The 17,390-nt window shown below is 46.0% G+C and overlaps 2 protein-coding genes across 2 annotated transcripts in view; one reads left to right on the forward strand and one right to left on the reverse strand.

Moving 5' to 3' along the window:
- The window catches only part of HTR2B (5-hydroxytryptamine receptor 2B), a 178,364-nt gene that overhangs the window by 118,287 nt on the left and 42,687 nt on the right, over nucleotides 1-17,390 (reverse strand). The window lies entirely within an intron of this gene.
- The window catches only part of PSMD1 (proteasome 26S subunit, non-ATPase 1), a 94,197-nt gene continuing 81,476 nt past the window's right edge, over nucleotides 4,670-17,390 (forward strand). Inside the window, exons 1-9 of the mRNA XM_083442016.1 lie at nucleotides 4,670-5,122; nucleotides 8,241-8,284; nucleotides 9,450-9,523; nucleotides 9,769-9,938; nucleotides 10,938-11,143; nucleotides 12,126-12,269; nucleotides 13,263-13,489; nucleotides 14,911-14,974; nucleotides 17,244-17,372. Coding sequence (XP_083298142.1) covers nucleotides 5,107-5,122; nucleotides 8,241-8,284; nucleotides 9,450-9,523; nucleotides 9,769-9,938; nucleotides 10,938-11,143; nucleotides 12,126-12,269; nucleotides 13,263-13,489; nucleotides 14,911-14,974; nucleotides 17,244-17,372 — 1,074 coding nt within the window. The 5' untranslated portion in view covers nucleotides 4,670-5,106. The remainder of the gene's footprint in view (nucleotides 5,123-8,240; nucleotides 8,285-9,449; nucleotides 9,524-9,768; nucleotides 9,939-10,937; nucleotides 11,144-12,125; nucleotides 12,270-13,262; nucleotides 13,490-14,910; nucleotides 14,975-17,243; nucleotides 17,373-17,390) is intronic.

Consider the following 17,390-nt stretch of genomic DNA (forward strand, 5'->3'; position numbering starts at 1 on the left):
GTGCACGCCTCCTCCGCGCCAGAAGGAGCGCCGAAAATAGTGTTTGCGCATGCGTGCGTGTGCACTGCGGCGTCTGTGGGACCGTGAACTGGCCCAAGCCACAAAAACTTTGCCGACCCCTGTATTATCTGTCGCCCCTAGGACCCTCAGGGTGACTACAAATATTCCTGAATACTTATCTTCACGTTGGCTGTGGTTGATGGGGGTTGTAGTTCAAAATATCTCAAAGTCCCCAGGCTGGAATATTGAGGGCAACCAAAATGGTCAAAGGCCTGGAAATGATGCCTTATGAGGAACGGCTAAGGGAGCTGGGCATGTTTAGCCTGGAGAAGAGGAGGTTAAGGGGTGATATGATAGCCATGTTCAAATATATAAAAGGATGTCACATAGAGGAGGGAGAAAGGTTGTTTTTCTGCTGCTCCAGAGAAGCGGACACGGAGCAATGGATCCAAACTACAAGAAAGAAGATTCCACCTAAACATTAGGAAGAACTTCCTGACAGTAAGAGCTGTTCGACAGGGGAATTTGCTGCCAAGGAGTGTGGTGGAGTCTCCTTCTTTGGAGGTCTTTAAGCAGAGGCTTGACAACCATATGTCAGGAGTGCTCTGATGGTGTTTCCTGCTTGGCAGGGGGTTGGACTCGATGGCCCTTGTGGTCTCTTCCAACTCTATGATTCTATGATTCTATTCTATGATCTCCCAGTCCTGCAGTGAACAGCCGCATGGCTCAGGGAAGTCAGGATTTTGACACAGCCTCTTCTGCCCCTGAATTGCAGGCCTGTCCCTTTGGTTTCCTCTGTACCTCCGTTGTCTTTAACGTGCTGAAATAGGATAACATTTGCCTACCTCGAGAGGAGGGTAAGTAGCGCAAGTAAGACAGTGCAAGTTGAAATGAGGGAATGTGGAAGGGTGAAGGTGGGTTAAGGAGGACCCCAGTCCAGAAAGCTCTCCAATGCATACCTGAGGAATTGAATTCGAACAGTGTGGCCCCTCTTGTAGAAGGGTTTTTTTTTACATTGTTCCTGCACAGCTCAATAGGTCCAGATGCTGAGTGCGCCTGTATGTGTAAGGATTTGGGCGTCACGGCTGCATTTGGCAGGACTCTTCCTGCCTCCAACTGCCATGCAAACAGATATAGAACAAGGCTGCCATGCCCAGCAGAGAGTGCTTTTACCTGCTACCTCCCCACTAACAGGATTCCTGTTTGTCTTCCTAGTTGCACGAAGCGTGTGCGCACACAGAAACCAACCAGATAAAACTCCTCCTTGCATTCTGTAGTGAGGGGAAACCAGCCCGGCTTTATTTCTGCCTGTCCTTGCAGGTGTCAAGGGCACAGGAGCCCTGCCAACAAAAAAATATGGCAACCACACAACTAGCTTGTTCGAAAGGGCTGCTGCTATGCTTCATAATGTAACTGAACCGCCATCAAACTCAAGTGTCCATTCCAAAGATTTAATCTGCCTGTACGAAAAGAGTCGTGCCATTTGTCAAACCCCAAAACTTAAGTGTATTACAAAGCAGATGAAAGCAACTAATGTTTTAGTTGCACTAACCATGAATTAAGTTGTTCCAGCCATTAATCCGTTGAATAAAATTCACAATCGCTACAGATTCTTGTAGCTATTGAACCATATGGCGAAGCTGACTCAAACTCCCTGCAAATCAGGAGTGAGCTCATCGACAAAGTCCTGGTGCACACGTGCGTGCGCGCGCACACACTGCCATCAGTTGTGCTGCTTGACCCTGCTGAGGAATTACACTTTCTGTGTCTCGCCCAGTGGGTTTGGCACACAAAGGTTTATGCCAGAATAAATTTGCATGTTCCAATTCTAAATAGATTTGAGTGCTAGAAGTATTTAATTCTGATATGCTAGTTATTCATGCTAGGCAAGGAGCACCGTGTTCTTGAAAGGGTTTTGAACAGTGAGTGGGAAAGCATGAATTGCACGATAAGACAAAAGAATGTGGATTAAGGGAAGAAAGCACTATGATACCACTTCTGTAGCTTCTCCCAAAGATTCCTGGGAGCTGTTTGTGAAGAGTGCTGAGAATTGCGAGGAGATCCGTCTTTCCTTCACAAGTTACAATTCTCTGTTTTCTGAAACTAGCTCTGTGAAGGAAATAGGGGCCTCCTAGCAACTCTCAGCATGTTTAACAAACTACACCTCCCAGATTTTTTTGAGGCAAGTCATTCTTGTTTAAAGTATCACAGTGCTTCAGGTTGGCTATATGACTGTTCCGCTGCCTCCCATTCCCTTTCCCCTTTTTAATAATGTGATGATGGCACTAGGTTTCTCTGTTTTGTTTTAGTTTGTCATTGCAGCCAGAGTATTATGTAACATTTAACTTGGTGTGTGGGTTTTATATGCAGGAATAATTGATGTAATAAATTTTTTTGATATCTTAAATCCTGTCTCCTGGAAGCTCATTAATTCACTGATATTGATTCAATTTATTAAAGCATATCTTGACCATGTTTTGTATAACAAGGCAGTTTAAAGAGTAAAGGTTATATGCACATCTCTCCCCCCCCCAAATCCTAATAGAGTTGCAAGGATAAAATGGGGAGGTGGTGCTTACCATCTCAAGCTCCTTGGAGGAAAAGATACACTATAAATGCAATAAATGAACGCCATGCCATGCACATCGACAAACAATACACAGGGTAGTGATATACTGGCACACTACAAAGCCATACAAAAATATATCGCCAAAGGCAACTACTCCAGAGTAAGGAGGGATTTATTTCCACACTCCTGACTCTTTACATTTAATTTTTGTATGATTTTGCAATGCATATTGTTGTAAACAAAAATTGCCCTTTTCCCTTATGGGGTATCCAAGAGCCATATAGAGTCCTTACATAGGTTCCCTATTGGTAGGAGAGAATAACAGAGGCCAACCAGAGAATATTGAGAAGCAAAGCAGCTAGTAAGCCTGATCTTTATTGATCTGTTGCAACAGGGTGCTCCCCTCACCCGCAGGAGAGGAAGAGGAGCCCAGAAAAATGGCGCCCAAGGCCTTATAAAGACTTTTGAAATTGCCACCCTGTAGATCTAGACCCCCCCCAAAACATCATACATACATCACAGAAGGGGTGTAACCTAAGACCACCCCTCAGATACATCATACCTACATCACAGAAAAGGCGGTCTTAAAACAGAAACTTGAATGTTGTTTTTCTCCTGTCATCGTTTATCTCCTGTCTGGCAGGTTGTTGTTGTTTAGTCGTGTCCGACTCCTCGTGACCCCATGGACCAGAGCATGACAGGCACTCCTGTCTTCCACTGCCTCCCGCAGTTTGGTCAAACTCATGCTGGTAGCTTCGAGAACACTGTCCAACCATCTCGTCCTCTGTCGTCCCCTTCTCCTTGTGCCCTCCATCTTTCCCAACATCAGGGTCTTTTCCAGGGAGTCTTCTCTTCTCATGAGGTGGCCAAAGTCTTGGAGCCTCAGCTTCACGATCTGTCCTTCCAGTGAGCACTCAGGGCTGATTTCCTTCAGAATGGAAAGGTTGGATCTTCTTGCAGTCCATGGGACTCTCAAGAGTCTCCTCCAGCACCATAATTCCAAAGCATCCATTCTTCGGAGATCAACCTTCTTTATGGTCCAGCTCATCACTACTGGGAAAACCATAGCTTTAACTATACGGACCTTTGTTGGCAAGGTGATGTCTCTGCTTTTTAAGATGCTGTCTAGGTTTGCCATCGCCTTTCTCCCAAGGAGTAGGCGTCTTTTAATTTCTGGCAGTTTACTTGATTGGATTTCCTAGGGAGCCTGGCTAGTCTTTTGTATTGATAAATACTTAGTTCCTGGGCCAGGTCACAGGCTCACATCATATTCAAACACATACCTACCCTTAAGACAGGATTTGTGAAGGAAAAGACAATGGGGAGGCTTTTCCATTTTCCTTTGACCTTGCAGCGAAAACATTTGCTCAGTTTGGGACAGTTTGAAAATCAAAATGGTTCCAGGTCGATCTTCCTGTGCGGATCTATGTATGTGCTTGGTTGGTACATTTATGAACATTTAACATATCTAAGACCTCAAAATTCCTATCACAATATCCGCCGAGAAAGCGAGTTCCATTCTTGAGGGGCCACCACTGACAAAGCCCTGCAACACATTGCGGCCCCCTTGGGTGATGCTCCAGGGTAGCCGCCCCACCAGCCATGCTCTAGGTTCCCTGCCTGGCAGGGGCAGGCGAGGGGGCACCCAAAGGCCCTGACCGGGTCACGTGGCCACGACCCTCCGACTTTCAGTTCTGAGCAGCAGAACAGGCAGGTACTATATAGGGAAGGAAAGGGACGCGGGTGGCGCTGTGGGTTAAAGCCTCAGTGCCTTGGGCTTGCCGATCGAAAGGTCGGCGGTTCGAATCCCCGCGGTGGGGTGCGCTCCCACTGTTCGGTCCCAGCGCCTGCCAACCTAGCAGTTCGAAAGCACTCCCGGGTGCAAGTAGATAAATAGGGACCGCTTACCAGCGGGAAGGTAAACGGCGTTTCCGTGTGCAGCTCTGGCTCGCCAGAGCAGCGATGTCACGCTGGCCACGTGACCCGGAAGTGTCTTCGGACAGCGCTGGCCCCTGGCCTCTTAAGTGAGATGGGCGCACAACCCTAGAGTCTGTCAAGACTGGCCCGTACGGGCAGGGGTACCTTTACCTTTATATAGGGAAGGAGGGGTCCTCGGGGAGGCTCTTGGGTGTCTCTGCCGCTGCCTGACCTGCCACAGCGCCCCCGATTCCCGCGGTCGCCTTTTCCCTCCTTCCCCATTGCTCTCGGGAAGATTCCGCGCCCCACCCCCGTTCCACAGGCCTCGCCGCCGCCTTTTCCTTCCGAAGCAGGCATTCCGCGCGGGCAGCCCCATTGCGCGGGTTGCCGAGGAGAGCGGGGCCTTCGAAGCCCGGCGGGGCGTGGCAAGAGCCCCGCGGGCTCGCTGTTATCACGTCACTTCCGGGGCGGCTCGAGGACGCGACGGAAGCGGCGAAGGAGCTTGGTCACGGGCTAGCAGGGCAGGCAGCGCCGGTCTCGGAAGGTCTTCCCCCTCACCCCTTTCGCCCGCCGTTTCCCGGTTCTCTCAGCGGAGACGCCGGCGGCGGACACGCGACGCCATGATCACCTCGGCCGGTGAGGGAGCGCGCATGCGCGGCGCCGGGAGGAAACAAGACCCCCCCCCCGCCCCGGCCGCTTCTTTTCAGCTGAGTCAGGCAGGGCCCGAAGCCGCTTCCCGGGAGCCCCCGGCCCAGACCGAGGGTCCCCTGCCCGGCTCCTCGTCCCGCTCCTCTTCCTCTTGCCCGCTGCCCTTAGAACCCTAGAACCGCAGGCCCGGAAGGGACCCCCAGAGGTCATCTAGCCCGACCCCCTGCCACGCGGGAGTCTCCTTTGGGAGCGGCCTGTCCCCCTCTGCCTCGCCCCCTTCCTGTCATGACTTGCGGGCATCTCGTGAAGCTGAGCGCCGGGCGGAGGGAAGTTCCTGCGCGTAGTCGACCGGGGGAACTCACCGCCACAGGAAGGAGGCGGCAGCGGCGGCCAGCGATTCACGGGGGAGGAGAGAGAGCTGTCCGTGGCTAATGGGTCGGATGGCTATGCTCTGCCTCCGCAGACAAAAGCAGAAACGGTGGAAAGCGCAGGAGAGGAGAGTTGCTCTTTCGCTCAGGCCCTGCTTGCGGGTTTCCAACATTGGGCATCTGGTCTGCCGCTGTGAGAGCGGGACTGAATGGGCCATGGGCCTGATCCTGCAGCAGGGCTCTTCCTATGTGGACAACTTATGGTCTGTCTGTGTGGTTTGGGAGCTGCAAGGCCAGGGAGAAAACAATGCTGTCCAGGGTTGTCAAGACTGCAGAGAGAATAATTGGGTGCACTCTTTCCATCTTGGATCAAATCTATGCTTCCAGGTGCCATAAGAAAGCTGCAGAGATAGCGCAGGATAGTGCACACCCTGGAAATTATCTCTTTCAGCTTCTGCCTTCTGGAAGAAGGTACAGGGTTATAAAGACAAGGACTAGCCGCCTGAGAAACAGTTTCTATCCAAATGCAATTCTGGTTCTAAACGCAGCATAAGGAGTCTCTATGGTATATTGCATTTTAAAATGGGGTTTCAGAGTTTTTAGGGGTTTTTGAATGTTTTATGTAGATCTTCAATTTCATTGTTCTGTATGGGACAGTGACAATAAAGATATTGTATATCGTATATCTGTTGTGCCAGAGTCACTGCCCCTGTTCTTTTGTTGGGGGTGAATGTTGTTACAAAATGTATATTTTTAAGCAACAACAGAAATCGGGCATGTTGACACACATGGTAGGCTTATTCAGGTGCTTCAGGACCCTGGAAGTTAAAATGTCTTTGAGTTCTAGGCTACGCACTAGGTGGTAATATGTGTAGTCAAGACTCCAGTGGGTGCCTCTGGGCAAAACAGCTGTTGGGAAGGAAGCAATGTGGGGCAGTGGTTGGCGTGTCAGACTAGACTGCGGGAGACCCGTGTTTAAAATGGCTCAGCCACGATGTGCATTGGGTGATGCTTGGTTGCTGTCACTCAGCTCAGCCTACCTCGTGGGGTGGTTGTGAGGATAAATGGGTGAGGTGCTTAATTTCCACACTGTAAATTTCCAGAGGTGAGTGGCGGTCCACATACAAGAGTTGGTATGTGTCCTGTAGTTGTGGGTAGTTGAGTGCAGGACCGTCGTGTCTTGAGTCAGTGTGGTGTAGTGGTTAAGAGCGGTAGTCACGTAATCTGGGGAACCAGGTTCGCGTCTCCGCTCCTCCACATGCAGCTGCTGGGTGACCTTGGGCCAGTCACACTTCTCTGAAGTCTCTCAGCCCCACTCACCTCACAGAGTGTTTGTTGTGGAGGAGGAAGGGAAAGGAGAATGTTAGCCGCTTTGAGACTCCTGAAGGGGAGTGAAAGGTGGGGTATCTAATCCAAACTCCTTCTCCTCCTCTTCTTCTTCTTCTTGAGTGTGCATGTGCACGTAAACATTCATGTGGACATAAAACAGGTCTTGCAGATGTCAAAATGACTCTGTTTTCAACTGTGAAAAATTCTAAGAAATGGTTTTATATGGAGAGGGATGTGGGGAAAGAGACCTTTCGGAAAAAGAAGTGTAGAAGGAGACACGAGGCGGCTTCTCTCCCACTTGCTAAATGTTAGCCATGACTGGAGTAGTGTCTGTTTGTAGCCAGGCACTGATTGTGTTCAGAAAGAGCCCCTAGAGATGGGTAGTGGAATGTAGAGGCACTGGCCCTCTTGTTTTGAATCTTACCCTTATTTTTTAAATTGTCTCTAAGGATTGGGGGGAAAGGGGTAATTAATTGCTAAAGGGGATATTTATTTGTTTTTTAAGAAAATCTCTGTAGATGATGAACCACAAAGGAACAGTGGATGGGGAGAGGTGGCCATCAGTTTCTGCTTTTGCCATACATTTTCATATCCTACTATCCATTTTTTCTCTGTTGCTCTCTGAGGGAGCACTTAGAACTCTAAGTGGTCAGAACTCAGCTTATTTGGGACTATATTTTTGATGTGCATTGTGGAATATGCAGTAAGGCTCTTGGGGGGGGGGAGGAAGAGGGGTTTGCTTTAATCTTATTTGCTTCCCTCTCTTGTTATTGATTTTACAGTATTTATTTGGAGCCATACAGTGAATGACTGCCAAACAGGTTTTCAGACTTCACCCATAGAACGTACTAGCCCTCCTGTTCATATGCCCTGATGCTAGCTGCTTGTGTAGGAAGGAAAACACAAAACATGCAAGTTTTGTACAGCTGTTTTGCTTGGTTGCAATTCTTTCTTGCCACAGGGAGGAGCTATTTACAACGCTTTACCAATAGTTGAAATGTCTTTAGTCATTTATGTTGCCCATGAGAAGCAGCCCCACATAGCAGTCTCAAGGCTCTTGCTTACTTTCCACATTGGGAAATTATTGTTGCACATGGTTAGATGGCAATAAATAGAAGTTGAAATACAGCCCCCCTCACCAGATTGCCTCTTACGCAAGTGCCGTTGAAATGTCCTCTTTGACACCCTAAAGCTAGGTTCAGTGTGGCTTACTCTTATTTACATGTGCATAGGATGGCAGTCTTAAGTCCAGTGTGCTTTAAGCAGGAGTAGTTTTTAAGACACAAATGCCCTTAATTATTACAAGGTGAAGCTAATTGTGTTTACCAAAATGGGTTGTATGATGTAGAATCTGCTGTGACAGTTCTGCATTGATTTCTGTGATGACTAACATGACCTTTCTTTTGTAGCTGGAATTATTTCACTGCTTGATGAGGAAGAGCCAGAACTTAAGGTAAGTGTGGAAGGTTTTGTTTTTACCCACTTGTTCATACAGGTATCTGGGTCAAGGATTATCCTTTTATCCTGTTTTTCAGGAAAAGCAATTGAGAAAGTGTTAGGTAAGAGCCATTTTTGCATCCGTTCCATTCTGGAGATGGTAAAACAGAGAATGGGAGAAGCACATACAGTCATACCTTGGATCCCAAACGTCTTGGTACTCAGACGTTTTGGCTCCTGAACACCGCAAACCCGGAAGTGAGTGTTCCGCTTTGTGAATGTCCAACAGGGCTTCTGCGGCTTCTGATTGGCTGCAGGAGCTTCCTGCAGCCAATCAGAAGCTGCAATTTGGTTTTCGGACGTTTTGGAAGTTGAATGGACTTCCGGAATGGATTCCATTCGACTTCCAAGGTACGACTGTAGTTGAAACTTGGCATATAATTGATGCATAGCTGGTCATTAAGGTTGACATAGTTCTTAAAATTCTGTGTTTTTAAAGTTAACATCTGAAGCAGCCATTAGTATTCTCATTGTCAGGTTCCAAGCAGCACTGTTAATTTAGATTATATGCAGTACACTGCCATTCTGTTAAACATTGCAATGATTTAGTTGACAGCGCAGCCAGTCTTACAGCATGCAGCTTATAACATGGTTAGCCAAAACCGAATGATTTCAGGAAAGACAGCCCTCACTCAAGAAGAAACAGATGTTGGTGGATTCCAGTGCTGTTTGACCTGCATTAGGTATTTTTAAGCTTTAAGTAAAACCCTAGTCTGAAAAGAAAGCAGGGCTGACCCCTGTCCATGGTGAGCAAGCCGGTCTAAGTAAAAGGAAAGTAGTCATAGCTTTATACTCTATACTTACTCAGCCACAGAGAAGGTAGCTTGGCACTCTGCCTTTTAAGTCTGACGAAGACATGCAAAAGTGGCCTGGAAGTAGTCAAATAATTCTCTGCCATCTGCCTGCATTCTTTTAGTGGGGCCAACTTATCACTGTGCACAGAAGTTAGTTTCTGTGTCCTTCTAGACAGATATTACAGAGTAAGCTGGTAAATGTAAGTTATTTTGGGAAACTACATGGTAGAGATGGCTGTACTTTTAAGACCTATCTATGTAACACAACTCTGCACTTGTGGGATTCTGGGGGCAGAGCTCTAACAATTTAATTCTCTGTTTTCACAGGAATTTGCTCTTCAGAAACTGAATGCTGTTGTCAATGACTTCTGGGCAGAGATCTCTGAGTCAGTGGACAAAATGTAAGAAAAAAAATATTTCTGGCATTAGGGTGGTTTTTCTGTTCAGAGCACAAGGATGAAATACACCTGTCTTATCTCTTGGTTGTTAGAAAAAAAATTAGATTCTACATTCCATAAGCTGAATTTCTTGGTTTAGGAATTGCATATCCATCATCCACAGGACGTTAGTTGAAATGTGAAATTTGGTTTTTGTTTAAAGGAGTCAGTCATGGCAGCTGATGGTTTCTCCCTTGCTTTTGCTATAGTGAAATCCTGTATGAAGATGTTGGCTTCCGGAGTCGTGAATTTGCTGCTTTGGTGGCTTCAAAGGTGTTTTATCACCTGGGAGCCTTTGAAGAATCACTGAACTATGCCCTGGGAGCAGGCAACCTCTTCAATGTCAATGACAATTCAGAATATGTGGAGACGATCATTGGTAAGTCTGGGCTCTGAATCGGAAAACATTCTAGCTGACTACCCTAGTTTAGCAATGTGCTAAACGGAGTATACAGATTTGGCAAAGTTCTGGTTTCCAGGATTTGAAAGAGAAGTGTTTGCTTTATTTAAATGTAAATTTGCTTAATGTGGTGAAACAAACTTGCAGTTTTTACTTGGAATCCAGTTTTAGATGTTATGTCAGTTGGGGCAAGGGGCAGAATATTGTGAGTAACGGACTCTTTGCATGTAGAGTGGAAGGAATTTCTGCATATAGCAGAACATTGTTCTGAAGAGCATGAGATGTTCAAAGGTAGCTATGCAGGAAAGAGCAGTGGCACTTTATCCTACAAATAATCTTGCAAGATGAGAAACTTTGTTTTTAATAATGAAAGCTGAGATTGCACAGAATACAACTTCTGGACCCAGTACAAAGAAGGACATGCAGAATCTTTCATGGGATGAAACCATGAATGCTTAGCACAGGATTTTTGGGTTTTTTCTTCAAATCAGAGGATAATAAATGTCTTAGTCCTACAGTGCTGTTAAGTTAATAAATGATTTTGTGATGAAAGTTTCTTTGAATAGTAGTTTTAACTTGACAGGTGTCAGTACTTCATCCTTCTTCTTATTATTATTATTACTATACTTATTATTGTATTATTATTATTATTATTATTCATCCTGAGGATATACAGTCATTCCTTGGGTTACAACCGCTTCAGGTTGCGTTTTTTCAGGTTGTGGACTGCCGAAACCCAGAAGGACCGGAATGGGTTACTTCCGGGTTTCGGCGGTCATGCATGTGCAGAAGCGCTAAATCACACTATGCGCAGAAGTGCGGAATCGCAACCTGCGCGTGCGCAGGCGCGAGTTGTGAACACTGCGGGTTGCAAACGTGCATCCCGCACGGCCACGTTCGCAACCCGAGTGTATTGACATTGTGACACTGGGCCAGTTGGAGAAGCTTAACACGGAGCATGTGTGTTTCTTTTCCCAGCAAAGTGCATTGACCATTACACCAAACAATGTGTGGAAAATGCCGACCTGGCCGAGGGAGCGAAGAAGGCGGTGGATCCGCGCCTGGAAGGGATTGTCAACAAGATGTTCCAGCGCTGTTTAGATGATCACAAATACAAGCAAGCCATTGGGATTGCTTTGGAGACGCGCAGGCTGGATGTCTTTGAGAAAACCATTTTGGAATCGGTGGGTGAAAGAACAGAACGTTATCTTTGACACAGGCACACCCTAAAACAGAAGTCCTGTGCATGCTTACCTGAGAATAGCTTTCGGTGGGACTTGCTCCTCAGCAGACATACAGAGGGCTGGGCTGTTCATCCCCTGACTCGTATTTGCTCTGTAGCTCCACACAAGGGACAACCCTCTGCACCCCTCGCCTAGCTTCAAGGCCCTCTGAAGCCCACCATAACTGCCCCCTCTGCAGTTCCAGGCTTGGTGCTGGATATCCCAGGATGCTCTTGCACCTGGGACTGAAAAGGCCACCCATTGCTGAGGTGGTCATCTCCAGCTTTCCCCTTTGACTCCTAGAGAACAGACTGAGGCTTCCTTTAGCACTGGATGGTTCAAGAGGTCCTAACCTCAGTCTTCATCTCTAGCTTGAAGCTGGCGAACAAGTCCATAGTTGTGTTGTGTCCTTCAAAACTCAAAAAACAACTGTGTTGCTCAATTCTAGTCTCTTCTCCAACTCCAAGCTAGAGCAAAAGGTGGTGCTCTTCTTGTCACTGTCACCAAGGTTTGGGGAAACACTCGCCATGGCAAAAGTGGCAAATGTATTGTGCCAATTAGAAGTTAGGAGTGGATTATCTAAGGTCACCTAGCAGCCTTTTAGCTGAAATGAGACTTCTTGGCTCATGGTCTTGGGCACTATGCTGCGCCAGTTCTCAAAATCTTGCCTGTCTGTATGTAGGCATTTCAGCAGTGAGATATAGAATGAGATACACTTTCCGGTAATTTGGATTGTGTTCATGTTTTGCATTCAGTATTACTGAAGCCAGTTTGGTGAGACTTGCTGGGGTTGATTAGCCAGATTAGTTTTTGTCACATTTGCATTATTTGTTGTCTCTCTCCACCTCACGACCCTCCAAGAAGATAAGAGGTAGGCCTGTTAGACATGGCTAAAAAATGATTGTGAAAAATAATTTTACAGCAATACTTTCTTTAATGGCAGAATGATGTTCCTGGAATGCTGGCGTACAGCTTAAAACTCTGCATGTCTTTGATGCAGAATAAGCAATTCCGCAACCAGGTACTGAGAGTTCTGGTTAAAATCTACATGAACCTAGAAAAACCTGACTTCATCAATGTGTGCCAGGTAATGTGCTATGTGTGTACCTATGGCTACAGACCACATGCTAGTTTGCCTTGGGAGCAGGGGAAGAGGCGGGTATCTGAGTAATAGTATCTGCCAGATGGTGGCATGCGTACTTCACCCTTTGGAGGAATGGGGGGGGGATGTAAGATGCACTTCATCCATGAAAATTGTGGTTGCTAACTCAAATTAACTGGGATACATGCTGGGATCTCCTTGCTTAAATTCTTCCATGTGCTTCTGCCCCCTTGGCCTGTGGTTCAAGAGAAACTCACAACAACTGATGTAGCTTGGCTCAGCTGAGACACCCACACTGTTGAGTGCTTTAGAAACACATCAGCTGTTTTGATGTGTTTTGACAACTTGTTTTGGTTGTGAAACCCCCCCCCCCCTTTTGGTCGTTAATGCTCTTAACAAATGAGTGCTTGAAAGAAGCCGGAGAGGGATAGTGAAAAGGGTTGGGGCGGAATTAGTGAAGTCATGGCTTCTGCTTCTGCCACGAAACTGGAGGAATGGGGGAACTGTCAGAGCAGATTTGGGAGGGTTCAGGGAAGATGTGGAAGAAGAGAATCTCAGGGGAGTTCCATTGCATGATAGGAACATCTTCAACCCTTGGACTCTACATTTTTGCTCAGCCACAAAGCTGAGAGGGTAGAACAAAACTATTTATTATTATCTCTGTGTAGCCTACCTCAGAGTTGTTGTGAAGGGGAAAAGAGGAAGGGAGGAAGATTTATTTCAGGTGACATTTGGGGGACTTGTTTGGTATGTTATAGTGGTTTCAATGGCATGCAGGAACCACTATAATAATGCCTATAAAAGCATAGAAATGGGGAACACCCCCCACTCCAAACATGAACATGAGCTCATTGGGAATGGGGATCAGATACATGTTTCTAGTAAATTTGACATAATGAATGGGTGAGAAATCATTGGCCTTATGAAACTCCCATGCTGAGTCATCCTCTGACTTTTCTTCTGTCCTCTCTCCCGCAGTGCCTCATCTTCTTGGATGACCCGCAGGCCGTGAGCGATATCTTGGAGAAGCTGGTCAAGGAGGACAACCTTCTCATGGCTTACCAGATCTGCTTTGACTTGTATGAAAGTGCCAGCCAGCAGTTCCTCTCTTCCGTTATCCAGAACCTCCGCACTGTTGGCACCCCTATTCATTCTGTGCCTGGGTCAACCAACACAGGGACTGTCCCAGGGTCAGAGAAGGAAGGGTAAGGGAGCTTGTGCGAGAAGCAGCCAAATGGATGGCATGTGGCTTGAAGACACAAATACTGTCAGGTGCTGAGCTGCAAGATGAATTGCCCTCCAATGTGGTGTGTGGCAGAGCTAGCCTTAGGATCACAGGGTGGGTTTTGGTTAGATGTCAGGGAATCTGCTTCTTGAACTAAAGAGAAGAGGACCAAGCAGTTGTACCCTGTGCACTTACCTTCTCCCTTGAGTGTATGTAAATACCGTACACGATATACGATATCTTTATTGTCATTGTCCCATGCAGAACAATGAAATTGAAAAACTACATAAAACTACCACAAAACTACATAAAACTACATAAAATATTCAAAACCCCCTAAAAACTCTAAAACCCCATTTTAAAATACACTATACTATAGAGACCCCTTATGCTGCGTTTAGAACCAGAATTGCATTTGGATAGAAACTGTTTCTCAGGCGGCTAGTCCTGGCCTTTATAACCCTGTACCTTCTTCCAGAAGGCAGAAGCTGGAAAAGATCATTTCCGGGGTGCGTACTATCCTGTGCTATGTCTGCCGCTTTCTTATGGCACCTGGCAGCATAGATTTGATCTAAGGTGGGAAGAGTGAACCCAATTATTCTCTCTGCAGTCTTTACAACCCTGGACAGCATTGTTTTCTCCCTGGCCGTGCAGCTCCCAAACCACACATACAGACCATAAGTTAATACACTCTCCACAGTGCAATGGTAAAATGCCATCAACAGGTCCTTCAGTCATTGTATCTATACAACAAAATTGTGCCGCCTCTCCAGCAATAATCTTGGAACTTGTAGTTTGGTTTAAGATACTGAGTCGTCCCCCCGCCCCCCCATAGATTCCTCCTACAGCCATAGATTCCTCCTACAGTTCTATTGAAAAGCAAAGTACTGTAGATCTGACAAGCCCACAGTCTCCCCACCCCTAGTTGTGACTGTGGTTTATGTGTCTCTTAGAAATAAACTTCCAGAGCACTTGCAGGCCAGTGTTTCCCATTTGTCGGTGTTTGTATATACCTCTTTTTTTTTAAGGCTCCCTATAGAAAAAAAGCGCATAGAAGGGAGATGGATTCAGCCTTGCAAAGTTGTACATAAAGGGAAAGGCATACTCCTGCTATTGGGGCTGGGGATTCAAATAGGTATTCCCACAACTGCAATCTTCAGTGGTCAAGTGCAGAAAAAGCTTCAGCATTTGATTCTGCTGACAGTATTGACTGGTCTCAGTCGTGATCATGAGAAGCACAGTTGCCTTTTCTCTCTTGTTTTAAGAGGTGTGGAGACTTGTAGAAGCGTTAGGACTGTGAAATGAAATGTTCATTCCCTTATTGATGCCTGTGCCCTTCTCAGTAGTTTTGGCATAGGTTACAATGCAAGTTAGACTGTTTTTCTCTCTCTTTTCTTACAGTGATACCATGGAGACAGAAGAAAAGACAAATAGTCCTGTTGCTGCAGTGAAGGCTGTTCAAACCGTAAGTGTTGCTGTGTGTAAACCATCCTTGATGCATATTTTGTTTATTTCGTAAGATTTATTGACTGCATTTTATCCTGTGGGCTTCAGGGTAATGCGCAATATTATTAAAATCACAACATCCTTGCATATCTTGCTATAAAACAGAGGACCAACTATAAAGCAAGCAGAGGCATTGCACAGTTGTCTCACTGCAGCCTTGAAAGGCTGTGGAGCACGGTGTATATTCCCTTCCCCAAAGCACACAATCACAGGGTTATAGTCCTAGATCAACTTGACTTTGGCTGCTGTGATTTTACTACTTTCAGAACCTATACAACAGATCACCCTCAGATAACCGTGACTTCCAGGGATGAGAGAGTTACTAATTCCATATCTCTCAGGGATGGAATGCTTGCTTAATGCAGCGTGTTTTTCCAACAATAAAAGATCAGAGCTGCCCTGTGCAGCCCACGTAAAGATTTATTGCTGTTTTACTGTTCGGTGCATTAGTGTGTGTTATAAAGGTTTGCCCTTGAAAGTAGGAAACAAAATAATGCCTTATTTGGTCATTGATTGCAGTTGTAAATATTTAAGTTGAAAAAGTCGCACTTTGCAGCTGCTTGTGACGCTTGGAGGAGAAAGCACCAAATACAGTAGGGTAAGAAAGGAAAAGAAATTACCCTAAATGTAGGGCTTTTTATGTCGCCTCCCTCTTACAAGAGTCAGTCTTATATAGGGCTCTTCATCAAGTGTACGCTGACTTGGCTTCAGTAATTCCTACAGCTGTGGTGCACACAGGCCATTTTCTGGGCACGGTGCAAATTGTCTCCAAATTGTGGAGGTTTTCACTGTGTTGCTTGTGTGGACGTTGCAAGAAAATTAAATGACCTTCAAGCAGATACAAACATTTTAAAAGAAAAAAAGGCAAGTCTGGAGTGAATAAGTAGAGATCCCATGCATTGGTGGAGATTCCATGCTGTTTGAGTGAGCATTTGGGAAGAAGTGTGTCTCAAATCATTTCCTTTGTGAAATGCCAAGGTGAACGCATACAGAAATTATCCCAGAGGTATTCCTCAACTTAATGCTGGAATGCAATTTGAAAAGACAGAATTGAGAGGGATTAGTTTAAGGTAGGGTTGGTCAGAAAGTAGATTGGGATCTACTAGTAGACCCCTGCAGGATTTGCAGTAGGTGGTGAAGGTTTTCTCGTTTCTGGTTGTTTAGCAATGGAAATAACAAAACTACTTTTCCTACCTAAATTTGGCTGGTGAAATGAAAAAAGCTAACAGGAATGGAATTCTGAATGCAAGTACTGTGAGCTTAGTTCAGTCCTGTTAGTGAAAGCAAACTCTTCGCATGAGAACACACACAAGAGATATCCTATTTTCTTAATTCTACCTGTATCTGTTTTGCACCTAGCTGTGTCTTGGGGTTCTAGTGAAAAACAAAGTACTGTAGATCTGACAAGCCCAAAGTCTTCCCACCCCTAGTTATGGCTGTAGTTTATGAGTCTCTTCAGAAATATAGAGTCATACCTCTTGTTACATTTGCTTCAGGTTACATTTTTTCAGGTTGCGTCCTGCAGCGACTCGGAAGTACCGGAAAGGGTTACTTCCGGGTTTCACCGCTCACGCATGCGCAGACATCCAAAATGACGTCACGTGCATGCACAGAAGCGGCGAATCGTGCGCATGCATAGACACGAGTTGCGTTCCTTTCAGGTTGCGAACGGGGCTCCAGAACGGATCCTGTTCGCAACCAGAGGTACCACTGTACAGTGGTACCTCTAGATACGAATGGGATCCGTTCCGGAGCCCCGTTCACATCTAGAATTAAACGTAACTAGCGACGGTGCGTCTGCGCACACGTGTGTTGCTTTTTGCCACTTCTGCACATGCGCATGACGTCATTCTGAGCGTATGCGCAAGCGGTGAAACCCGGAAGTAACGCGCTCCGTTACTTCCGGGTTGCCGAGGAGCGCAACTCGAACGCGCTCAACTCGAAGCGTATTCAACCCGAGGTATGACTGTACTTAAACATACATTTATTTATTTATTTTACAATAAATGAATATAGAGAATGAAACATTGAAGGTACTGAACTGCGTGGCCACACCTGTATCTCATGAATATTGATGGAGATGGCAAAATAAATCTAGCTGTACTTGGTACATGCCAAAACTTGCCAAAGTGACCCTGGCTGATAAGGTGGTACTAGTGTTTTGAGATACTAGTTGGGATTTTGAAAAGTAATCTTTTTTGTCTTTTTCTGCATGTGCATATACGAAGAACCCAGAGTCGAAAGATCAGATCCCCAAAATGATTAAAATATTAAGTGGTGAAATGGCCATTGAGTTACACCTGCAGTTCTTAATACGAAACAACAATACAGACCTCATGATTCTAAAAAACACAAAGGTAAGGCCTATATATGAT

Source organism: Podarcis tiliguerta (genome assembly GCF_965153285.1).
Source record: "Podarcis tiliguerta genome assembly, chromosome: 5".
Taxonomy (NCBI): Eukaryota; Metazoa; Chordata; class Lepidosauria; order Squamata; family Lacertidae; genus Podarcis; species Podarcis tiliguerta.